Source organism: Pseudonaja textilis, chromosome 8 (genome assembly GCF_049901715.1).
Source record: "Pseudonaja textilis isolate UNSWEBS1 chromosome 8, rPseTex1.2, whole genome shotgun sequence".
Lineage (NCBI taxonomy): Eukaryota > Metazoa > Chordata > Lepidosauria > Squamata > Elapidae > Pseudonaja > Pseudonaja textilis.
The window spans coordinates 17,300,272-17,326,874 of record NC_141997.1 but is presented as its reverse complement, the minus strand read 5'-3'; the positions used below and the strand labels follow the sequence as shown (position 1 = coordinate 17,326,874).

At 38.3% G+C, this 26,603-nt stretch overlaps 2 protein-coding genes across 5 annotated transcripts in view; both read left to right on the top strand.

The window, feature by feature from the left end:
- The window catches only part of JADE3 (jade family PHD finger 3), a 36,831-nt gene extending 30,016 nt beyond the window's left edge, over positions 1-6,815 (top strand). The window contains exons 10-11 of the mRNA XM_026707341.2: positions 355-472; positions 3,962-6,815. Of these exons, the coding sequence (XP_026563126.2) occupies positions 355-472; positions 3,962-4,860 (1,017 nt within the window). The 3' untranslated portion in view covers positions 4,861-6,815. The remainder of the gene's footprint in view (positions 1-354; positions 473-3,961) is intronic.
- Positions 6,816-12,622: 5,807 nt separating this feature from the next.
- On the top strand, positions 12,623-24,820 carry RGN (regucalcin). 4 transcript variants are annotated; one of them, XM_087938423.1, is made up of 7 exons: positions 12,623-12,740; positions 16,554-16,721; positions 17,005-17,187; positions 19,989-20,204; positions 21,736-21,867; positions 22,516-22,667; positions 24,522-24,820. In XM_087938423.1, exons 2-7 carry the CDS (start codon positions 16,559-16,561, stop codon positions 24,570-24,572), a joined length of 897 nt encoding a protein of 298 aa, XP_087794549.1. In that variant the 5' UTR covers positions 12,623-12,740; positions 16,554-16,558; the 3' UTR covers positions 24,573-24,820. The 4 variants fall into 4 exon arrangements, with proteins under 4 accessions (XP_087794549.1, XP_026563278.1, XP_087794548.1 ...); XM_026707493.2 differs by lacking the exon at positions 12,623-12,740 and adding an exon at positions 13,550-13,951; XM_087938422.1 differs by lacking the exon at positions 12,623-12,740 and adding an exon at positions 13,681-13,748.
- The last annotated feature ends 1,783 nt before the right edge of the window (positions 24,821-26,603 follow it).

Sequence of the window (26,603 nt, the reverse complement as noted above, 5' to 3'; positions counted from 1 at the left end):
TGAACATAAAACTATACAACATGAACTGCAAGATAAGCTGCAAATATCATAAATGAAAGTTATTTTCCTGAAATCCTTAAAGTCCTCTGTAACCAGATGGGTGTCCATTTTTGATTCCTGAAAATCAAAAGAGATTATTGTCAGATGAAGCAGTTTTTTATGAATTATTAGTTACAACTGGAGTTCTAAAAAGAATTGTTTTTTAAGCCATGATCCTTAAATATAATTTGTATCTTTAGATTTCATTTTTGTAAATAATTTTAATTATACAGATATAAATAATCTTTTATCAAGGATTTTTTAAAAAAATCTTTTGCCAGATTTTTCAGGTGCTTGATTTTGTGTTTTCTGTAGGTAAGGAATCTTTGCTACATGGTAAGCAGAAGAGAAAAAATAAAACTTTCTCATAGCAAAGCACATGAACAGGTCTTCAATTTACAAGTCCAACTTATTAATCAGGAAATTGCTGCAGGTAATGAATGCATAACAGACTTATTTTCTATATATGAGTATCTCTCAACCTTTAAAACCCTATTTTCACTGGATAGTAATCTTAAATTTCCTTTTAATGAGAATAAATTATATAATATTTATATGCTATAGTTCAATTTTTATACTTGTATTACATTAACTGTTTAAATAACTCTGGATAATTATAGAATATATTAGAATGCGGGAATCTGGTAAAGCTTGCATTGCTTCAGAGAGAATCTGTATAGGATTCCACATCTGGATATGGAATCACCCCTTTTCTCTGAACCTTACCTTGTTCTACTGTTTTTCCCAGGCTTGGCCTAATTATTTCTTCAAATTAATATTTTTATTCAAAGCTTGTCCAAATCTATATTCTCCTTTTGCAAAATTACCCCCAGAATCATTATATTAAATAGACTTTGGCACTCACATTGGCATCAATCCTTTTAGCCTTTAAGCTAGAACTTAGCAGGAAGAAAGCAGTTGACTGTTATCTCTGGATTTTTCTTTTGCTTGTAATGCAAGCCATAATAAAGGCAGTGGGAGAATAAAGAAAAAAAAGCCCCACAAGAATGTGGTCCTGGCAGTTGTAGTAGTTAACCATCAGAAGAAGGTTGATAGTCTGTGAGCCCCTAACAGCCCTGAGCTTCACTACACCATCGGGTTCAGACAGTATAATACTTTGGTTTTGTTTGATTGTACAGTGTAGATTTTCCCATTTAAAAATATGCAGTCTAGATACCAACAGACATCTGCATTCAATTGTACAAACAGCACAGAAGCATTTTTAATAATAATTTTTGTTATGGATTACACTTGTGCTCTCAAAATCTAAACAGCTTTAATACCTGCAAATAAACAGTATTTGGAGAGCAAAAAGATCATGATCAGATCACTCCTTGAGATCCCTGAGGTTCTCGTGCACCACCTCCTCTGACTGAACCCATTTGAGCAGTCTGCCCTTGGAGACTGATGGACCCAAATGGGTCCCAGAAGTAACTGAGGGATATCCCTAGGAATTTGCTGCACAGTCCTGCCAAAGCCTTAGTAATGGCCTGGAGCCAGAAGGCCACTGAGGCTCTGGACAAGATTGCACCTAGGTGACCACTCTCAGCCTTTTGCATCCGTCATTTCCTATAGTTCATGGAGGAATTGAGTGTTCTGAAACGGGTTAAGAGATGTCTATAGAGTGCCACTGGAGAAAAATGAATGATGACTCCAGCTGGACACAGCTTAGAGAACTATTAAGGCCTATCTCATAAAAATATCAAAACAACACTAGTTCTACACTTTTATTGCTTCTACAGTGTTCCCCGTTGGTCCTGTCCCAGATCACCCAGTACCTTCTAGGCCAGATGGGTTTGAATTATCATCTTCAGGGGTGTGCATAAGAATTTGTTGAATGCCTATTGTATAAAATTACTTAGATTTGTTTCCAGTTAGAACTCATGCACGGTGCAGGTCCTTATGAGATGCCTAGAGAGATGTCTTGCTCTGTAATTTGGGAACAGTTAGTCCTGTTGGGTTTAAGGAAGTGGACTCTGTGTTGTCAGTGCAACTACTTGTCAATTAGATCCTTGTCTCTCCTGGCCGGCAAAAGCCTCCAGAATGATGACCAACAGGTGGGTTCATTCAGTAATAAATTCCTCACTGCAGGAGGGGACATTCCTGGGATCTTATATGGAGGCCTTGGTTTGTCCTCTCCTTGAAAAACATCATTCAACCCCATCTATCTGGACAACTTTGTTCCAGTTTCCCCATCTTCCCTTTTTGTAGAAGATATTAAAAGAGGAGGTTGCTTGGCAGTTTCAGAGAGTCCTGGATAAAACGGATTTTCTGGACCCTTGGATTTAGGGCTATGGAACGGAGACAGATTTGGTTGCCCTTATGGACAATCTCTGGCATGATCAAGATGGGGGTAAGACATTCAGGGCTGTCTTAACACAGGGGCCTGATGGGCACTTGCCCGTGGGCCCCACGAACATAGGGGCCCCATACTAATATGGATGTTAACTCTTCAATGCACCTTGTTTCATATAAATACAGCAACATGTTTATTACATGTTACTGCATTTTTAATTAATACTAACAGGCATTAATAGAAATTAACACTGATTTTTTTCCATAGATAATGAAATGAGCCCACACATTATTCTGTGCAAGCTTGTCATTCTGTTCAGTCCAATGAGTTCATAGATATATCTAATGGACCTAATGACATGATTATTGATTTTATATATATACATGGTATATGAACACAGGTATAGGGCTATGCATAGATTATTAGTGATTAAATCTGAGGTTCATTCACAACATTGAACATTGTAATGTTTTGAGTGAAGCACAGAAGAGGAAAAGAGCTGCAGAGGAGGAGGAGAAAATGGGAAAACTTCCAAAATTAACACTGTAGTTCAACACAGATGCAACATCAGCCACTCATACCATTCCTTTTTATTCCTGTGAGTAGTTGTCATAGGGGCCACAGTATACTGCTTTGCCTAAGGCCTACAATGCTGTTAAGACGGCCCTGCAACCATTCTTGTCCTTGACTTCTCAATGGTTTTTAATACCATCTACCATGGTATCCTTCTGGGCCGGCTATGCAAGTTGAGGCTAGACAGGGCCAGTCCCAATTGGTGTTGATAGGGAGTGAGAGATCCACCCCCATCTCTCAGCTACTCCAATGCATTCTGTATGGGACTACCCTTGAAATCCATTTGGAAGCTTCAGCTGGTTCAATGTGGCAGTCTTTGGAGTCCTTAGACTGCCCATTTTATACCTCTGTTCTGTGAACTTCACTGGCTACTGGCTTGGTTCTGGATGCAGCCCAAGATGTTGGTTATGACCTTTAAAAAGCCCTTAATGGCATAGGTCCAGGCTATGTGATGAAACATCTCAGCCTGCTAAGACAAGCCTGCCCCACTTGTAATGGCAGAGGGCCTACTGCAGATCCTGTCCGTCAAAGAAATCTTGACTCTCGGGATCAAATAAGAACAGCCTTCTGTGCCATAGTAATCCATGATTTGGAACATCCTACCCTCCAAGGTGAGATCTGCTTCTACCCTCCTATCCTTCCATAAGAGCCTGAAGACCTGGCTCTGCTGGTGATGGCTACCAGATTGATTACAAATCCCACCCGTCATTCCTTGCTTCCTCACCTGCCCATCTTTTATTTTCAGATGTGTTCTCATTCTTTTCTCTTTCATTGTTTATTGTATTATTCCATTACTTTGCTACTCTTACGTTTACCGTTTTTTTTCATTTCTCTGTTTGTATTGTAAGCCACCTAGAGTAGCCCCATAGCAAGATAGGCAGCAAATAAATTTAACAAAAAAAAATTTAAAAAGAAAAATATGGAATGTTCAAAAATTGCAATTTACATTATAAATATGTGTGATTGCTATATGTAACACTTTCATAAAGGATACATTATTCAAGTTTTCATGCTGGATCTTAATTATCTTTTTCTTACCTTTATCTCTTTCAGGTCATTCCCTGACAAATGCACTAGAGAATACGCTGTTCTACCCTCCTCCTCGAATCACTTTGAAATTAAAAATGCCAAAATCATTGGGAGATTGCAAAAGTAACTTAAAAACTAGTACCAAAACATTTTCTTCTGATAACAATGCCATGTTTTATAATAAAAGAGGTATTTCACTATCCAAGGAAACATTTATTTCAAATATGAAGTCCTACTCAAGATTTCAGCATGAAAACAGATGCAATGGCTTACTGGAAGGCATTACAAAACCTAGAATTGAAGCAAAGGATTCTGGGTCTGAGAACTTATCAGAACTTTTTCATCCTGGGCAATCATCTGGCAAACCCCTGGCACTTAAAGCTGCATTCCATGGGCATTCTTCTGTTGGAAATGGGAAAATTCAACACAGTTCTAAATTAGAAAAATCTAATGGCTTAATGGGCAGAATTGGAGATATCACTCAGCGAGACAGCTCTAGCCAAACAACGTACGAACAACAATCTGTGCTCTCTGCCCACCAGGCTAGCCAGAGTACCTTCAGAAAATCCACAATGGAACACTTTAGCAGGTCCTTCAAAGAAGCAACCAACAGTTTGGTGAGGACTACTGAAGATCTCAGGTGTGAAAAACCTTCAAGAAGGCTTTCGGTGAGAGAGCGTCCATGGGGCAAGCAGACTTTTGACTATCAAATGGGAATATCAAATGCCCCCTATCAAGACAACGATGGGTATTGCCCTGATCTGGAACTCAGCGATTCTGAAGCAGAGAGCGAAAAGAATAAAGGGCAGGTCAGATTGAGGAAAAGCAGCTCAGACAGAGAAAGCCCGAATAAAGACTTCAGTAGAGATTGTCAGCATAGAAAGAAAAGAAACTTCATTTCTCATAGTTCAGTGCAAAGGTGATAGAAATCCCTGAACATGAAAATAGCTCAGCTTTGTGGGTATCTAAGAGTAATGATTATAAACCTTGGGAAATCTCCAGGTTAGAGTGCAGGGTCCATAAGCAAGTGACAATGTTTCTCCAAACTGTACAATGGTTTGGCCTTTTGAGGAGATTGCTCCCCCGTCCCCCAAAAAATATTGCTTGGGGGAAAAAAATATCCAAAAGCTCTTTCGTCATCCTGTGACAATCTACAAAGTGACCAGATAATTCTTGTTGCAGCTGCAATAGATTCTCATTTCATGAAAACACTTCAAAGCGCAGCTTTTGGAAGAATTGTCACATTTGAAATAATAATGTCTGCCAAAGTGTTTTCCTGAATTGAGTTTTGTGACTACTAGGGAAAAAATCATGTTCTCAGTCAAGAACAAGATTAGAACAAATTATATGATCCCAACTCCTTAGAAGTAGGACCGATTTTAACTCAGTGGGACTTACTTTCAAATAAACATTATATATCATCAGAATATATCATATATCCTCCTAATCTATTGAGGAAGGTTTATAAACTCCACAGTTAATGCTGCCAAACACACACTGACCTCTAGATTTTTCCCAATAGTAAACTCCTAAAATTTGTGTTCCTTTTCACTATTATAAATTGCTGTATTCTGTAAATACCTTTTAACTTCTAGTATTTTTAAATTGTTTTTAATCCCTTTGTACATAGTAACTTGTTGTGCATTGCACCTGTAAAATAGGTTATGCAGCCAGCCAATAAAAATGGCTGGTGTGTGGATAATGTTTAACACTAGAAGTACTTAATTTCGTTAACATATTCAGGCAATCACCGGTGATGCCAAATTTTCCCATATATTCTTAAAACTTGATCCCCTTCCCAACATGTTAGTATTTTTTGTAAGCTAACAAATATGTTCAGATTTCTGAGCCAAAACATTTAAAATCAATTTATGCAAAGGTTTTGTGTACATTGAATTCTAGGTTAAAATAATCAAAAATCATAGCTACTTTAATTTTTTTAAAACTAACATATTGTAATATTATAAAATGCACACATATAACATCATTACATAATTTATTCTTTTGTTCATTGCTGCACACCTGATTTTTAATCAGAATAAAAATCATTTTATTTTTGGAGCAATCACATATTTAGTTTGGTAATGCAATGCCATAATGTGAAACAACAATAATTGCTGTACATTTGGAATCCAGTAACAACAAATGAGGGCCTTGATGTCCTTGAAAGCCTTAATACTATTCAATTTACTTAGGAAGAATAAATTGACTCATGAAAGTTATGTAATAAATTTGGCAGGTCTGCTTTTTTGTTTTAGGCATATTTAAAATTGCTTTGTCAACTTTTGTATCTATTTTTTGTCTTTTAAAAAATGTATTTTTAAGGCATTTCCTTTGGTGTAAATATGCAATTGTATTTCATTTTGAGTTTGTTGAGAAAGAGTAGCCTTTGTGTTTTGAGCCATTCAGAATGGTGCTAGAAAATTCATTTCTCTACATACTGGTTCTGACTAAATTGGGGTACAATTTTTCAGTAGCCGGGGGAGAAAACATTACAGTTAATGACTCATGCACTGAGAAAAAGAAAGAAATGGTGCTTCTTCTGCAAGCTATAATTGTTTTGCAAATTTTAGGTTGATGATTAAAAATAAATCTCATCAGGCAATAGTGTTTTTCCCTAATACTTTTATATGATTTCCACAGATACACAAAGGACCTTTTAACTTCATAATTTCAAGTATCTATCTACAAAATATAATTGCTAGTTTTCACAGTGTTCAGTAGCTAACTTTGCAGTGTTACCTTTTAATTTGTTTTCTTACTTTGACACGTATGCCATACCCAAATTCAGTTTTTTTTAAAAAAAATGGACTGTCTTTTTCAGACGTTTCCTTTTTACAATACCTTTTTTCATTAAATTATGAAACTGCTAACCTTACCTTTTTATTGTGATTATTTGGAGACTGTAATACTTAGGAAGACTGTATTTAGTGCTTTAGTTAATTCATGAAGGACTAGTAACATTCCTCCCCCAAAAAGCACATGGGCAACCCCAGTTGTATGTAAGTGGCCTTGAGGATCTTAAAGAACTTGCACATAATCCGAGATAGTCTCCATATATAGATTTGATAATGTATGACTCTTAATTTTTATAGGACTAAAAATCAGATTAAATAAATATAAATAAGTCTGTATGAGTTTTAATGAATTCTGTGCATTTGATAATTTGTTCCTTTATGAAATCAGTATGGGGATCAAACAGTTCTGAATCAAACATTTTAACAATATGTTATCCTAAAAAAGACATTTATTTATTGCATTTATTATATTGATAAATAAGGCAGCAAATATACTTAATACACCTTCCTCTTCCTATTTGCTGCATAAAAGAACCCTGTGAGGTAAATTGGCTGAGAGAGAGTAACTAACCCAAACTCTCTCAGCTGGCTTTCATGCCTAAAATGAGACTAGAATTCACAGTCTCCTGGTTTCTAGCCTGGTGCCTTAACTACTAGACCAAAGGTTTCCCATGTTATATAAGACAAGGGGGAGTAGGAATGCCCCTTATGACAGTCTTCAATAACTTTTTTTCCAGAAAAACATGCAACCTTTTGCCTAATTTAGCACAGTACTTTTTATTTGCTTGCTTTTATACAATTAACATTGGAATTTGGAGCACTTACTACTATTTCTTGCAATTAATTTTAAGATCATGGCATTATTGTTTCTTTTAGGAAATGTGTGTAACATCCTTTTTTGGCCTGACAAAGAGATCCCCAGATAGTTTCTAAATTTAGAGTAAGCTAAATATTTGATTAAAAAGGAGAATATGTTAAAGTAGGTCAGTTATAATGGCCTAAGAAATGAAGACATAAAAAGTATTATATTAAATAAAAAGGATATATATAGATGAAATTATTGGGTGAGATTATCTGCTGATTGAGGTTTGGTGTCACCAGTACACTGGTGATATCCGATTATGTCTTTTAACTCTGGCCTGGCCAAATCGATTGTTGAGTTGGTGTGGAGGCTGTGTGGATTTGGATGGAAAGGAACTATTTGACTTGATCCAAGGCCCAGTGGCTGTGGTTGTATGGATCACCAGGATCTGGGGGTATTCCATCTTTGACCTTGAATGAGATATCATTTGTCTGTTCGATTGGTGTGTAATTTGGGGATCTTCCTGGATTCAGCTCCTGCTTGATGAGCAGGTGGAAGCTTTAGCCAGAAAGTCCTTTGCACACCTTCATCTGATGGGCCAGTTGTGCCCTTTCCTAGACCAAGGATCCTTCAGACATTCATGACCTGGTCACTTCATTGCAAAGTTCCCCACAAAGAATACCCACCTCAAAGCTTCAACTGGTCCAGAACGCAGTGGCACAAACAGTGATGGGCATGCCTTGGTATGCTATGTAATACCACACCTTCATGAGCTGCACTGCTTTCCAAATTGCTTCTGGGTATGATTCGAGATGTTATTTGCTACCTATAAAGTTCTACATGGCATCTGGACTGATTTATTATAGGACAACCTGCCTTCCATAATATCTACCTGGCTGAATCAATCTGTCAGGGTTGGCACGGTCCAGGTTTCTCTGATTAAAACAATGCAATCTACTGAGGTCCTGGAAGCACTCCTGTGGAATTCGGTTACCCCAGATTTGAGTGACTCCCACACTGGGTGTTTCCGAAGAGCCTTGAAAACCTGGATCTTTGCCCAGGCAAGGTGTGATTTAAGCCCACTCTTTTCCTTTGTTCCCACCTGGATCTGTTATTCCTGCCATTTTTGTTCCTTTTATTTTGTGTTGTCTTGCTTTTTAAGTGTTTTTCATAATTTGTAAACCACTCAGACTCTTTGCAAGTCAGACAGTATGTAAATAATAATAATGTACTGCTCTCCTAAATTAGACAGAGCAGGCAGTATAATTCTAACATACAAGGAATACCTGTACCTTCCTGCAAACTTTCCAAGATGCATTACAGGGGACAGAGACTTGGTGGTTAAATGCAGCACACAACAAATTCAGTACAGTAGGAAGTGGCCTTTGAGATCATTTGATTCCAACCCCTGCTTGGACTGAGAAGCATTAGAACTTCACATTATCCTAATTTAAACAAAGTATGTGAAATAGTTCTGTCAATATTCACTATATGCAACCCAAGGACCTGAATTGGTTTTTAAGATTTATGTATAGCTATGCACATAACTGGGGCATCAAGAGTTCAGCTACACACAACAATCTTTATTCACAAGCAGTAACAGTTTTGTTTTGTTGTAACTAATCAAATGACTTGCTAAATATTAGTTTCAGTTTTTGACTAGTCACAGTTACATTAAAAACATTAGGTGTCTGCACTGCACTATGTGAATGTCATAGGTTTGATTTGCAAGACAATACTAATTGGATTGTAGTTTCTTCCAAAGGATCCTTGGAAAATAGGATTACAATTATATAGTTCCTGCTTTTTAAAAATATCTGCTTCTTTTGTCCACTCTTTTTCCAGCGTTTGTTTTCTATATACTTTCTGAGAACTAACATTATGTAGCTACTGATATCTTTCTAAGATGTTCTCTTTCTTGTAGTCCCAAAGGTGCTTTTTCAGGAGGCAACTGGACTTTGTTTTTTTCCTGTAGTCTGCAACCAGGAGCATCAATCAGGTGACCTTGAGGACACATAAACTTCCAAGTGCTTCAATGACACTCTAAAACGGGTCCCCAAATTTGGCAACTTTAAGACTTGTGGACTTCAACTCCCAGAATTCCTGAGCTAACATGACTGGAGGAATTCTGGGAGTTGAAGTCCACAAGTCTTAAAGCTGTCAAGTTTGAAGACCCCTGCTCTACATACTCTATTTTTGTAGTTATTAGTATGCCAGAATTGTAATAGGCACAAGAGAAAGCAACAGTTTTAATGCAGTACTACACAAATACAGTACTGTAATAACCAGCAAATAAGCTGGTTACAAATAATTGGAGATACTACTCTGGAACCATTAATTTGGGAAATATGATCTAGACTGATAATAGCCTTGATACGTGGAAGATATGTTTGCTTTTTCTACTTTGTACCTTAACTGATGTCTGTCAGTTGGAAAACAGCAGTGCTAATATTCAGGTTTCCTTTCTTGCAAGGCTGACTAGCAGTTGCATCAGACAGTTTTACCCAGGTGGTAAACATTAACAGGGGTTTGAGAAGAGCAGATAGTAAAATAGATTCCTCATCACTTTTTATTAGGAAAGATGTGTCAGTTAAATATTGTGTCCTGCAAAATGAACTGGGGGAAAGGAGAAAAATGCAGCAGAAGTGGGCACTTATACTGCAATCATTTTTTGAGGCACTCCTATAGAGATGCAGTTTTATTTTTAAAAAACTGTAGGCACAGTGCATGTAATATGAAATATTGGTGATGTCATATCACCAATAGGTTGATGACGCACATCTATGTATCTCTGTCCCGGGTGAAGTAAATGTTGAAATGTGTGAAGGCCATAGGGCCGTGATGGCAAACCTATGGCACGCATACCGGAAGTGGCATGCAGAGCTATCTCTGCGGGCATACGAGCTGTCGTCCTCAGTTCCACTGTGCATGTGCGCATGCCTCCTGCTACCCAGCTGATTTAAGGGTATCTGCCACATGAGTGGGGGGCAGGGTGTATGCATATGTCTGTCCATGCGCAGGGGGGGCAGGGGGAGCACCGCGGGGTTCTACATGCATGGGTGGAGCACGGGGGGGTTGTGCGTGCTATGCATTATGGGTGCAAGCACACGCATCCGCTTTTAGCACACAACAACTAAAAGGTTAGCCATCACTGCTATAGGGGTTTGAATGAGGAACAACAGACTTCAGCGAACCCTGATAAGACACAGTGACTATGAATGGGGCCCTCTATATCCAGTTGTTTATTATCTTTGGTCTTGAATGGGGTTGCACTGCTCTAGAAAGACCCAGGTATGTAACTTGAGGTTCCTCTTGGATTCACGACTCCTGCTCAAAGAACAAGTGGTGGCCAGGATGTCCTTTGCCCTATTCCGTGTGTGCCCAAATAATATCCTTGCCTGGACTCAGAGTCTATATCTGGTCATTTATGCCCTGGTCATCTCCTGATTCGACTATTGCAACACTTTCTACATGAGGCTCCCCCTTAAAAGTATCCGGAAGCTTCAGCTGATTCAGAATGTGGCTGCATGAGTCAAACTGGGTGTCCAAATTAGGGCAGATATAACACTTTTGTTCCGTGAACTGCACTGGGTACCAGTTTGTTTCCAAGTCTAATTCAACAGGTTGGCCATCACCTATAAAGCTATCTACAAAACCAGCGTTGCCAAATCTCATCAGCCCTTCTGGCTGATTAGGCATGGAAGGTATGCTACAGAGCTGTCAGTCAAAGAATTTTGACTGGTGGGGAATAAGAAGAGAGACTTTGCCACCGCCCTTGGTTTGTGGAATATCTTGCTCCCAGAGGTGTGAAAAGCCCCAGTGGGGAATACAAAGGACTATGCAACCATGGGGCTGGCTAGTCCCTAAGAGTCCCCCTTCCTGTTATAATCTTAACACCATATGGCCATTTTAGTATTCTGTCCTCTTTTTTTATGTTTAACTGTCATTATTCTTTTTAATTTTGATCTTTTTAACCCTAATTTAATTTTTAATTTCTAATGTTAATTTTTACCCTCCTTGAGGGTGATGGGTCATTTAGAAATATGAAGTATAAATAAATAATAAATAGTCTGTTAATGGAAACAAAAGCAAAATATTTGTAATTTGTTCTGTTTTTCTGATGGCTTTCTGCATTAAATTAGAAGTTTTCTTTTAGCTAACTCAGTTACACATATAGTATACCTGTCTGTGTGTAACAGTTGTGTAATACAGTATTAAATTACTAGAATGCGCCACTTGATAAAAATCTGGTCTTCAGACCGCGCTCTTTCTGATCACTTGCTCTATCCAAGGAATTTTCGTGCTAAGGAGAAAAAAATACACAGTATTAGAATAAAGAAATTGGAAATTATGTAACAGCTCAATGGCGCATAAAGCAGCTATTGGAGGTGAGGGTTATTTTTTTTAAACAAGCAACACAAGCAATGCTGATTTCTAGCTTTTAGTTTAATAATATAATGAGTTTTGCACTCTTGAATGATTTATGACTAATTTTCTGGAAGTCTGTACGGTACAATCATTGTTCTCAAATTTTAACCTTGGAAGGGTTATATCCTGCAGAGATAAAAACATATGCCTCTACATATACTGCTGTATTACAACCCTCAGAATATTTTATCATTGGCCATTTGGCAAAAGTTACTGGAAATGGAAAGTTTAAAGCCAGTAGTAGACTTAGCAGACCATAAAACAGATAATGATTTGTAAAATATCACAGGGAAGGAAAATCTGCACATTCATCCTGTATCAAGAAAGAGTAATGTTCAAACCTCTTAGCAGCTACTATCAACTACTTTGCTACCTGCTTTCCTGTTACAGAAGAACTTACAGATGTCCCAGCCCCATGTTACATTAAATCCATTCCAAGCTACAGATAACCCTAATAGTTTTAATGTGCAGTGAAAATCCTGCTAATTTTCAAATCATGCTAATCCTAGGACCATGCACATAACCATCTCATACTCTTCCACGTAACATGCCTTAGTCTCAAATTCCAGTTTCACAAATCCAAAATGTCAGGCATTCCAGGCATGGATAATAAGGAAAGTGCCAGGTAAGCTTCCAAACCTGACTACTGGGTGGAGTAGCATAATAGCACATGTACTATGCCACATTAATTCCCAATGCTTAACTCAAGGATATAACTTAATGGTTAAGGGAAGCTACTCCTTATTTTGTCCTTCATCTTCATCAGGTTAAGCAGGTTTGACCTATCCATACGATGCTTCCTCCAAGAAAGAAAAAAAATATTTTGTCTAATTTAGCTTCGGTTTTCCTCTTGGTCTAGAAATCAGCTAAGTGACCTGGTTTACACATTTTCCTAAACTGTAATGTAATTGGTTTAAACAGTATAATTTTAAATCATGATTTATAGTTTTATTATGCAAACCCAACAGTTGAGGTGTGTATTGAATCGTAATTAAAGGCATCTTACTTAGCATAAGAGACCAATCTGGTCAGACAATGAAAGTAAATAGCTGGAATTAAGGGATATATTTGGTTTCAGTTTGAACCTGGTCAATACAGAAATGTAATTTAAGCAAACAAAATTACTTAAATATGTGAATCCAGTCATACAATCTCAATTTAATCTGCTCAGCATTACAATTATTGAAAAGCTGCTTTAAACAAATTGCAGGACACTTATCAAATAAAAGATAAGCAGCTTACAGATGTTGCCTTGTTTACTAGCCTTGGTTTTACCAACCACAGCCAAGCATCCTAAGGACATATTTATGCATTTCAAACTACAAGTTGATGAACCAAGATTTTGCTCGAAATGTCAAAAGAGTTTACAGTCCCTCAGCTTAAACTTGCTCCTGCTTTTTGGGTTTTTCGATCCTTCCCTGCTCAAATATAATATATAATTATATTATATAGTGTAATATAATTTAAAAGGTGGGGAAAACTAATTAAGTATAATTGAGGAACATAATTAAGAAGGGGGAAATAAATTGTGTTGCCAAACCGGTATTTTTAATCGTGTACTAGCCTATTAGTTATAAGTAGCCTGGAGATGGATGGGTGATAGGAATAGCGTCCCATCTTCAACGTTGCTTGACATTCCCTTTCTCCCCAAAATTGAGCAGGGACGACCTTCGCACTTCGCGTGTATTTGCCTCTCGTGAAAAGAGGGGCAGGGACAGAGATTGCAAATGGCGGGCGAGATCACAGTTTGAGGCACTTTAAGCAGAGCCGCTTCTTCCTCGGAGTAAGAATGCCTAACTTCCAAAGTTGAAATCGCGGCGTTAAGAAAATCGATACTTTCTGCTCCCGGGCGTAGTAGTTGTAACAAGAATAACTCAACGACGCTCACAGAGAAGGAGAGCAAGTGGTCAGGGCCTTTCCCAGTCGCTGTCCTCGACCCAGAGCTTCATCACCGCTGCAGCCCCCCCCGCCCCCCGCCCGTCGCGGGTAAGTCACGGGTGGGTCACGGGAGGCTCGGCCAGCGCGGCACGAAGGCGGCGCCCCATCCCTGCGCTTCCTCCTACGACTAGGCCATCTGTGACGTCGGCCGGGGAAAGAGCAGCATTATCTTACTTTCCGGGATCCCGAGAAGGGGCTTCAAAGCTTTCTTTTCACAGACAGATTCAGCCTGGAGGGTGATGCTCGCAAGGCTCTCCAAACTTGCCAACTTACTTGTGGACTTCAACGCCCAGAATTCTCCAACGCAGCTGCTGGCTGGAGAATTCTGGGAGTTGAAGTCCGCAAGTCTTAAAGTTGCCAAGATTGGAGACCTCTGGGTGGTAAGGATCAGCGTCCCATCCTCAATGTTACTTCCAGTTCGCTTTCTCCCCGAAACTGAGCAGGGAAGATCTTCGTACTCCGCATGTCTTTGTCGCTAGTGAAGAGAGAAACTGGGATTCATGGGGCTTCCCACTCGCGGGGAACGAAAGCTTCAGTTTAATAAAGGCTGCTCGAGCAGAGGGTTGGACTAGATGACCTCCAAGGTCCCTTCCAACTCTGTTATTCTATGTTAAGGCAGCATTTTGCTTTCTCTTTCTTTCTGCCCCCCGCACGCACACACCTGTAGCCCTTCGGAGAAGTGCTCTTTTTGCAGCTTGAAGATATTTTCTTTCTCCCTCTCTCTCGCTCTCGCTGCCTGTGCAGTTGACCAGCATCAACGTGGTGCAGAGAAATAATTGAATTTAGAACACTAATTCCCCGCAGGGCCTAAAGGGTAGATTTAGTCCAGTGTTCATATTTGTTTGCAATGTTTGGGCTCCACGTTCAAGAAAAGTCCCGTGTTTTAAATAGCTCTTTACTGCTACTGAGCGTTCGGATTTCAGTGCAATATGGTAGCTCGAACCGATGTATCTAATTTTTAGTAGCCATGTAAAACAATCCTGGTTTTTATTAAAGCGGTCAGATATTCTAAGTTTCCCTGTCCGGCAGAATTCTCAAGCAGGTTATACCAAATACATTAAAACAATACCAACCTTGTGCATGTGTACTTCGTTCGGATTTCCTATCTCTATATATTTTTCTTCCTGATTCTTAGACTCTTGTCAGGACTCCTGCAGTTTTATTTTTAGGGGTGGTTTGTGGTTGGCTCTTTCGTAATACAGCCTCAACCCCTCACAGCTTCAACCTCAAACTGTCTATTGTAGACCTCACCCCATTCCTAAGAGGTCCTTAAAGGGGTGTGTGCATAAGCGTGCCTACTTTCTTACTGTCCCCCTTTATCTGTATTTACTTCCTTGGTTCTTGTTTAAGTTCATACCTATACTTGTTATCTTGTACATGTTTGACAAACAAATAAACAAATTAATACTGAGAGAAAGTGACTGGCCCAAGGTCACCCAGCTGGCTTTGTGCCCAATATAGTTCTAGATTCAGAGTCTTCTGGTTTTTAGCTTGATGCCTTAATTACTACACCAGAATGTATGTTCATATTTGCATTACATCTAGTTAGTCATATCTTATTGAGTCCTATATTCTGTGATTGCATGACTGTTGGAACCATAACACAAGCCATAGATCAGGACTTCAGGACACACTAAACAATTAATTCACTAATACTGTAGGTCTGTACAAAGGGCATATATTGAACAGCTGCACGTTCCCATAGCATCCTTGGCTGGCTCCCAAGGATGTTTATATAATCCCAGTAAAAGACACATTTGGTTTAGGTCAGTGTTTCTCAGCCTTGGGAACTTTAAGGGTGCAGACTTCAACTCCCAGAATTCCCCATGCTGGCTGTTCCCAAAGTTCCCAAGGTTGAGAAACACTGATTTAGGTGTAAGATTATAAGACACTACATGTGTACTTCGATGTACTCAGAATAATATTTTGCCTTTTGAATCTTGATCTCTGCAAAATCCTTCTGGCTCAGTGTTTTTTGTTTTTTGTTTTGCCAATATAGCTTTTTCCACATACATTTGACACAGTAAAGTTTTTACCTGTAATGTTTCTATGCCAAAGTGTTATTGAGAAAGCATGTTGAGCTTAATGAAATCATATAGCCTAGTAATGTTAAATGTCAGCAGATGTGCCCATTTTTTAAAGTGCAATGTCTGCTGCCTCTTAAGTTAGTTTTCATGCATTTGCACAGAACATTTCCACTGAACTAACATCGTAGCAATATGCAATACCTTCTTTTTTTCTCTCTTCTCCTTAGCAGGGAAGCATTTTAAAAAGAATGCTGACTGAAGATCTTTTGAAGTTTGACCTACTTGTTAGTATTTGCAGGCGCGCACATACACACACAAACCGTTTGTCAGCAGGAATTTGGCAATGTTTAACTGTGAAGATAATAGTTGCCATTAAGATTAGCAATACCAGTTTGGGGAGATTTTGGAAGCCAGGGAAAAGCAGAGGCAACTGATTGAGTAAAGTTTTGGAATTGTACTTTAAATCATCAGATTAATGATTGAAATTCTGTTCAGCTGAACAACCAAAGGTCTTTTTGGTCTATATTTAGCTGCTATTGAAGTCTATAAAGATATCCAGTTTTTCAGATATCCAATTTAAAGTAACATTTGCGTTCATTCCTGAATTGCTTTTGGAAAACAAGACACAATGTCGTCTGTCAAAGTTGAATGCATTGTGCCAGTGAACTGCAAGATTGGAGAGTCGCCTGTATGGGAGGAAAAAGAAAATTCCCTTCTGTTTGTAGATATAACTGGCCAAAAGGTCCATCGGTGGAATTCTCTTACTAAAGAAGTACAAAGTATTTCTGTGGGTAAGTAAAACAGTTTCATTTTAATAAGCCAAATGTTTGCCTTTGTTCTTGAATATTTAATGTTCTAAAGGTTAAGTGATAGAAAGAAGCATGTTAATAGTTGAATACCACTAAAAACCATCATGGTATCGTGGATGGAGGATCAGGCTGGCTATTGTGAAACATTACATTATAACTTTCAAAGGAAAGTTATCAAAATGGTTAGGTATACAGTTATTATTTTTTTGCTACTACCATTTTTTCTCTCCTTAATCCCTCCTAATCTCCTTAATGTTGTTTCCAGATGCCCCAGTGAGCACTGTATCACTTCGTAAATCTGGAGGCTACATTATTACAAAGGGAACCCAGTTTGCAGCTCTCGACTGGAAAAAGAAATCCATTACCACAATTACTGATGTGGAGAAGGATAAACCCAACAACCGATTCAATGATGGGAAAGTGGATCCTGCAGGAAGACTAATTGCAGGTAACTAGGTTTTAATTCAATCCATTAAAAAATATTCATTTTTTTTCCTCAAGAAATTGTATCCTTTGTAAGATGGTAGTTTCTAGTTCCCTGCAGTAGAACCTTGCTCTCTGCTGCTCTTTCCATAGGGAAGGCTGACTTGCTGAGGAGAAAATGAGGTCCTACATTTACACTTCCATTTCATTAAACACACTATTTGATTAATTCTATTTGATGGATGGAATGGACAAACGATGAAGAATTTTTGGCAATGTCTAAGTCAAATCTTGTGGCTTATGTATTTGCATCAGATTATAAGCATATAATAGTAGCCTTTTAGGATAATGTCATTCTGGGACATCTTTTTGGTGTCACTGTGGTTTGCTGCAAATTTCATTGACCAGGAGTTGTATATCAACTCTGCCACTATTATAGTTACTTGTTGTGCTGTGTGCATATGATCCTATCTGCCTACCCAGTTCCAGGTGCTGGTACATTTTTCTTTTGTCCATAAAAACATATTTTCAATGGAGCTTGAATTTGAAATCAATTGTTTTAATTTTAAAATCTTTCCTGTACTTTTTTTTACTCAAGCCTACTCAGGGACTATTTCTATCGCCATAGAAAATTTCAGCAAACAATATTAAGGCATTAAATTGTTAATTTACAAGGTACTTGTAATTTGTTTCACAGGTAATCTACTTCTGCAAAACAAACTTATCTTCCATTCTCCTCACCTCATCCTGGTTTAAATCCTGTAGTTTATCCAATCCCTATCTATGATTAAATGAACTACCTACCATTTATGAGAGCTTAGTTCTTTTAATAAAATGTGTCATAGTCTGAAAAAGTACTACAAGACTCCCCTGGCTTTATGGAGTTTAAAATAGGTCTTCCAATTTGATTATGATTAGAGTTTAATAGCACCATTCCTTGCCTAAAAATTGAACTTTATACATAGGAAGATTAAAAGACAGACTCAGTTTTCATATTTATGATAGATAGATAGATAGATAGAAAGAAAGAAAGAAAGAAAGAAAGAAAGAAAGAAAGAAAGAAAGAAAGAAAGAAAGAAAGAAAGAAAGAAAGAAAGAAAGAAAGAAAGAATTCTTTATTGGCCAAGTGTGATTGGACACACAAGGAATTTGTCTTGGTGCAAATGTTCTCAGTGTGCATAAAAGAAAAGATACATTTGTCAAGAGTCAAGAATCATCAGGTACAACACTTAATGATAGTCATAGGGTACAATAAGCAATCAAATCATAATAGGAAACAGTCAATATAAATCGTAAGGATACAAGCGACAAAGTTACAGTAATACAGTCACAAGTGGGAGAGGATGGGTGATAAAGAGTGACAAGAAGATTAACAATAATAGTGCAGAATTTATAAATAGTTGAACGGTGTTGAGGGAATTATTTGTTGAGTTTAAAATATGTCTTCCAATTTGATTATGATTAGAGTTTAATAGCACCATTCCTTGCCTAACAATTGCATTTTATACATAGAAAGATTAAAAGACAGGCTCAGTTTTCATATTTATGCATACAGGTAGCCCTCAACTTATGATCAAAACAGTGGCCAAAATTTCTGTTGCTAAATGAAATGGTTAAATGAATTGCGCTCCATTTTATGACATTTCTTGCCATAGTTACTAAGTGAATCACTACTGTTGTTAAGTTAGTAACCTGGTTATCCAGGGAATCTGACTTCCCCATTGATTTTGCTTGTCAGACAGTCGTAAAAGCATGAACCTGGGACTCTGCAGCCATCATAAATATGGGTCAGTTGCCAAGCATCTGTCCTTGACCATGGGGATCTTGCAATGGCTATAAGTGTGAAAAATGGTCATGTGTCATTTTTTCCCCTGTGCCATTGTAATGTCAAATGGTCACTAAATGAAATGCTGTAAGTCGAAGAATACTTGTATTTATATTATGGACAGGCCACTGAGAAGAAAAGAAGCTGATTGGTCCCAATTAATCATGAGGCGAAGCTGAAGCATTTTATCTATCTTCTCTTTTAGTCAGCTAGATTAACAGGGGTCTCCAACCTTGGCAACTTTAAGATTTATGGACTTCAATTTCCAGAATTTCTCGGCCAGTGCTGGCCGAGAAATTCTGGGAATTGAAGTCCACAAGTCTTAAAGGTTGGAGACCCCTGAGCTAGAACATCTGCCAGAATTTCAGGAGAGGAAGTTCTAAGAAAGGTCAAAGAAAGAGGCTGAGCTCTCCTTTCTGGTTTTGAAATTCTGCAGTTTGGGTCGACACAGAAAAAACATCATCCTATATAATCATCCTAACAGCTGAAAGGCTTTTGGCATTTGTTTTGGCATCTGCTTTTAAAGACGTAGGTAAGGAAGTTGTGGAGGAAGAGATGTAGCTCTTGAATAATGGATGGAGACTGAACAAGGAGAGATTTAACCTGGAAATAAGGAGAAACTTTCTGACAGTGAGAACAATCAACCAGTGGAACAGCTTGCCCTCGGAAGTTGTGGGAGCTTCATCACTTGAGACTTTCAAGAAGAGATTGGACTGCCATTTGTCAGAAATGGTGTGGAGTCTCCCGTTTGGCCGGGGGGTTGGACTAGATGACCTACAAAGTCCCTTCCAACTCTTGATTATCTGTTATCTGTTAGCTACCAAGTAGCATCCGTGAACCTTGAATGAGCACCTCAGCATTTTGTGGTCATGAAAAGATGTGATTTGTCCACTCCCCTTACTTTTCCGTTCTGTCTTAGGAAAGGTGACATCCAACTACCATCTTTTCTTCCTCCTGCTGTGCTCTGTTATCTTTCCCTGCTAATTCTCTGGTTCTCACAGGTACGATGTCTCAGGAGATTCGTCCTGCGGTGGTTGAGCGACACCAGGGCTCGCTCTACACTCTCTTTCCCAACCATTCGGTGGTGAAACATTTTGACCAGGTGGACATCTCCAATGGTTTGGATTGGTCTCTGGATCACAGAACCTTCTTCTACATCGACAGCCTTTCCTATCGCGTGGATGCCTTTGATTATGACCTGCAAACCGGGAAGCTGTGTATGCCTACTTTCCATGTTTTGAAATGCATAAAAAAATGGTTTTTTGAACACCATTTTAAAAATGTTGCTTTTTCTCTCTCTCCCACGCTTGGTGTAGTGGTTTAGGGACCAGGCTAGAAACTGGAAGACTATGAGTTGTAGTCTTAGGCACACACATTCTATTGTAATAGAATGCTTGGAGTCACTTCATTTTATGTAAACATCCAATTGATTTTACATGTTTACATCTCTTACAACTGTTTAAAAGCACAACTTTAACTTTCATTGGGCATATTAGAAATGACTGTAGTTTCAGCAACATAGTTTTCCCTATCACAAGGATAGGGGATGAGATATAATCTATGTGTATTAACACACCACACCACAACACATCACAACACACAAAACACAACATTAACATAAAGCACAACATAGCACACATCTGCTTGCAACTCCTTAACTCCAGAAGTGTGAGGTGTCTGATTCTAAAGGTTTCCCCAGCTGTGGTCATCTGGTTGTTCATGCATGCAATGGCTTCACTTCACCAATAGCCACGCTAGAGTGTCATCATTGCAGGTATATACATGCACAGCGTTGGAGAAGCCTTTGAAGCAGCTATTCTGAGCCTTCCAAAAGATCCAGGGTTTTAATATTTTTAGGAGGTATGCATTTTGTGATAGGCCTCTTTTAAGATGCGTGGTGCAGCCCATACAAAACGTGCTCTCTTTAATAAAGAAAACAGTAAGCACTAATATCACTGCTCTATTTTCTGACCTTTTACAGCCAACGGTGTCATGTATGCTCTTATCTCTTCTCCTTTTTTAGCTACTGCTAAGCAGACCCAAAGTCTCCCTTTGCCATTTTGTGATTGCTTACCATAATAACATTGTTTTATTCTGTAGTATAAAGGTAAAAACTACAGTTAATCAAAACAAATGTATAAATTATTCTGGGGGTGGGGGGGAATTGAACAATGAAAAAAAACCCATCCTCTTTTAGAGGGGGTGAGCCAGGTATCATGCTCCTGGGTGAGCCAGGTATCATGGCTGTAAGCCACCCAGGGTCACTTAATAGGGGAGATGGGTGGCATCACAATTAAATAAACAAATAAATAGCATAGCTACAAGGAGAAAACATTCAGCTAGGCCATTTCAGGAACATAGCCCTGCACAGATCAATGGATCCACTGTCATAGATACAGCACATCCATGCTAAATTGAGCTTGATACCCCAAAACAAATTTCTCGTCCATATTTGTTTTTCCATGTATGCAGTACAGTTAATCTTACCCATTTAAGATAAACATACATGCTGGAAGATAGTGTCAGTAATTCAGAGAAGTTGACTTCTGGCCATCCTTTTGCTACAATATTACATTACAAATAAAACCCTGGTTCTCTAAGACTCCTATTTACAGTTTAGAATGAACCCAAGGACTCCTACCAAGATAAATAAGTTGATGATGTTTTCCTTTGCATTTCTTCTTGTAAAAATATTACTTGGGAAAAGTGTGGCTTAGCTTGTAATGTCTTTCAATGTCTTTTCTTCAGGCAACCGCAGGAGCATGTACAAATTGGAAAAGGAAGATTCCATTCCTGATGGGATGTGTATTGATACAGAGGGGAAGCTTTGGGTGGCCTGTTATGCTGGAGGACGGGTAATCCGTATAGATCCTGAAACAGGTTAGCAATTGTAGGGAGTGGGCTGGGGAATCCACTGATAGTCCACCTCTCTTTCCTGAGGTCAAGCTGGTTGGTGTAAGGGGTCTGGAGCAAACACAATATTTGTGTTTTATTTGTTCCAGAATATTCATTTGCTCATGTAGAGCACAAAAATTAAAATATTTTATATTTATTTTAAATAATTAAATACAATTGTTAAATTGTCCCTTGGTGAGTTGTCCCCTGACGAGTTGGCCAGGCTGAGTTGGCTGTGGCGAGTTATCCCATTCCATCGTCTGGCATTCAGCATACAATATTCCTACCTTACATAGTGAAAGGACAATCAGACAACTGGTTCAAAAGGCCCGTTTCTCACAAATGGATCACATTCATGCACAATGCATCCAATCCGTATTTTGCCTTTGAAAAATGACAAAGACTATGAAGCTCTTTTTTCCAGCTTTAGGTCCTACCTTTTATTTCTTTAGGATGGAGTGTGCAACCTGCAGATTTGCACATAGATTCTAGCACACCATTTGCAGCCCTCACTCCCTCATTTTTGGTGAATGGGTGTTTACTTTTTTCCAGATTTAAGGAGGGAAATGTATTGGTTCCACTCCGCTAGCCTGCTGGCCTTTGTTAAGGAAACAACCTGATTTATTTTAACAGGAAAAAGAATTCAGACAGTGAAGCTGCCTGTAGACAATACAACTTCTTGTTCTTTTGGTGGATATGATTATTCAGAACTGTATGTCACTTCAGCGACTGCTGGACTGGAGGAGTCTCTCACAAGACAACCTCAGGCTGGTGGTGTTTTCAAGGTAATCAGAGAGCTGCGGTGCATTTGAAATCATGATATGCATGATACAGTGGTTGCGGGGAGAAGCATTTGGTTAATTTAACTGAGGGGCATCTGGGGGTCAATAAAGTCAAGATGGCAACTATTCTAATAATTTTTACTACCACCCCTCACTAATCAAATTCAGTGTTTTTGATTTAATGTGAGGTTCTTGGTATTCTCAGAGTTTGGCTGTTTTCTTGCAGACATTTCATCACGCAACTAGGTATCATCAGTACACTGGTGGAGAAGGCAGAGCACTGATAATGATACTAGTTGGGTACTGAAATGTCTACAAGAAAACAACCAAGCTCAGAGTCAAGGACTTAGAAATAAGGAGAATTTTTCTGACAGTGAGAACAATCAACTGATGGAACAGCTTGCCTTCAGAAGCTGCGGGAGCTTCATCACTGGAAGCTTTCAAGAAGAGACTGGACTGCCATTTATCAGAAATGGTGTAGGGTCTCCTACTTGGGCGTGGGGTGGGACTAGAACAGGGGTCGCCAACCATTTGGACCTCAGGGACCACCAAACTCATAATTTTAAATCCCAGGGACCAGTAATCGGTTCTGTGGGCGTGACCTAATTTGTGGGTGTGGCTTGGTGGTCATGTGACTGGATGGGCATGGCTTGTATGTAAATATTATAAATATTTATATAACTATTGCATTTCTTATTAAAAAAGAGCAACTTTTACCCCAAATCAGGCAAAGCAGGCAGGCAGATGGAATTGCTCACAGAATCACAGATTCATTTAGAGATCTATCAATCTGCCATCGGCTAGCTCAGTCTCTAATTTGCTTGCTGTGAGTCTGCACTGAATAATAGAACCTTCAGTCCTAAGGGAGGTTCGGCTGTGCTTAAAAGCAGAACCGAAGATCTAAAGACTAGCTAGAAAGCAAGAAATCCAACCATTTCCTGCTTCCTAGCTAATCTAAATCTCCTGGCACAGCAGAACAGCTGATGGTCGGAAAAAGGAAAAATAGCAATTTAGTAGGCAAGTTTGCTGGGTAAGGAGTGAATGGGCGGGGAGGGTTCCCGCGGGCCATGTCGGCAGCGGTCTTGTGTTTCTGCCCAGCTTGGATTAATTGCTTTGTGGAGGGTGCTCTGGGGGTGAGATTTCTCTGCGGCCCACCAAAATTTTCTCGTTGCCCACTGCTTGGCAACTGATGGACTAGAAGACCTACCAGGTTCTTTCTAACTCAATCTGTTCAACCCTGGGTTACAAATAATCTCTTCCCTTGATCTTTGTTTTAACTGACTGATTTAAAAGCTAAATTTTCACTAAGATCTTTTTTTAAACAGCATTCATTTTTAAAAAACATACTTTAACAAAAGTCAAGTTTTAATATGATTTTTTAAAATGTACATACAAAAGAAGCAGCTTGGGTGTTGCGAAGAATCCAACTGAGCATTTCAGATTCAATGTTATATCTTTAAATACCTAATTTTGCTTTCGGGTTTAGTATTAGAACAGGGCTGTCAAACCCACGCCCGGTTTAGCGAAGAGTAAAAAACTCCCGATACGTCATGTGATGCCGCGGTGATGATGCGAGTTTGACATCCCTGGATTAGAATGGTTGGTGGTTATTTTGTTTTGAGTTTTGAGGTGTTTTGTGTATTCTTTTTTATTTTGTTTTGTTTTTACTATTTTTTTGTCTCCTGTCCTTGGATGTAAGCTATACAATATCATCTGGGAGCCAGAAACGCTTTAAATCTAATTAAATGAATGAACATATGCAGGCAAATATTTGCTTTTGAAATAAAAACTGAGTTTATTAGGAAAGATGTGACAATTTTGAAAGTACCATGTTCATATCCTATTTTTTAAAAACAGATTACTGGCCTTGGGGTGAAAGGAATCCCACCATATTCATATGCAGGTTAATGCATACCCTTGAAGACGCAAATATCAAAACAAGGACGGAAGGAAATGATAGCGTTGCATCACTGCACAGTTTATCTATCGCTTTTTTAGAAGCTATAAGAGGATGGTAGACCAACAAGTACAGGAAGGAACTTCCAAGCCATGAATTCAGATTTGAATTGTGCCCAATTTGCTTTTTTATTATAGCTAAAAAAATATTTTTCCTTTCTGTTAAATCGATATTTTTAATAAAGTTTCAAATATATGGATATTGTATATGTGTGAATTTATCAATTTGCGGATTGAAAAGCTAATGAATGTTTAGCTATAACATGAAATACCTGCTGCCAGTTTTCCCAACTTTGCTCCTTTCTTTTGGCTGGGGAATTCTGGAAATTGAAGTCCACAGGTCTTAAAGTTGCCAAGGTTGGATACACGCTGATCTAGATAACAGAACTGAAATGATCCTCTTCATAGTTGAACAGGACAGCAGAGTTGAAGTGCAGAGAGGAGCGTGGGAGAAGCAAAACAACAGAGACGGTGTTTATGGCAGCACAATCAAGCTCCACCATTTGTACATACACAGATGTTGCATGCATATATAAAAACCTTACTTTATTATTGCTCCTGGAAATGCAAAATTACCAACTCAGATAATCTTCTATTTTAGACGTTCCTGTTTCCCTGTGCCTGAATAAAAACACTTCTCCATCCTATTATAAGTATTTGTAGACATACAGATCATTTAATGAAAATATTATTGATAATAAAGTGTTATTTTAATTTCTAACAATTTAATTATTATTAACCAATTATTTAAGGAGATTATCAACGTTAAAAAATTAGTGTATTCCATTTTCTTTCAGGCTTATAATACCACTGCAGAAAACTTAATTTGAAGAGTCTGACCAAGAATTACAGTATTAGCAAACAAGTTTTTTTAATATCTGTATTTGCATACCACACCACAAATTACAAATTACTGAACCACATATTAGCCTACAGTTAGTTTATGGTTCAATGTATTGTCCACATAATTATGAATCAATCATTATTTAAATAATTGAGTAAATCATAATTAAGCTTACCAAACCAGCCACTGCCTTGAGTAAAAAATTACTCATGGCTACTGTGTTATTATTTTCCATTAATTAACTTAGGTCTTACGTTTTGATATGTTGAATGTGTGCCTTTATGAATATTCTTAAATGTTACTTGTTTATTGGTATTAATAAGCTGATTCTTCTCACAATATCTAAGACTAATCAGATGATTTTTGGTGCCCAAAAGAAATTCCAACAGATCTCTCCTTTCTCTGGCTGTGAAAGCGCAATCATTACAGTATGGCATATTAAAAACTTATAATTTGCTGCCATTTCATTTTTCTGAAGGAAAGGGTGAAAAAGTTGAAGAAACAATGAGAAATCAATTATAAATAGAGGATTCCCCTAAAATTCCATGAAAGAAATACTGCAGGACAATTGCACATTAATAATCTTGCAAGGAATCAACCTGTCTTTTTAGCTCTGTTCTTGAAGGGCTGTATCTAAACTCAGTCTATACTAGCAAGTTTCCATAGACTAAGTATGTCTATATAATTTTTGGAAAAATAATCTTGATTAATATGCATAACTTTACAATCATGGCCTTTGCTTTTACAAACACAATATGTAATTATTATTAACAGCTAAAACAATATATTCATCTATGCTACTAAGGTCTAGGCTCAATAACATGACAAAAGTTTCTTCAATGTGCAATTTTACTTTCAAATTCTTATTGGCAACATAGCAATAATCTAAGAGAAACAAGTGATTACAATTTGGTTTTAAAATGGAATCAAACTTTGCTCAATTGAAATGTTATCTAACAAAAAGTATAATTCTGCTTCGCTACGAAACTATGTGGTAAGGCTTAGTTTTGGGGGAGGAAAATAAGGGGAAAAATTTCTGTCTCTGCTTACCAGCATCCATCGGTATTCATCTGGCTAGTGTCCCATCAGTGTGTGAGAGAATTGAGGGCTGTTTGGAAACTGAAACAGTATTTGCTGTG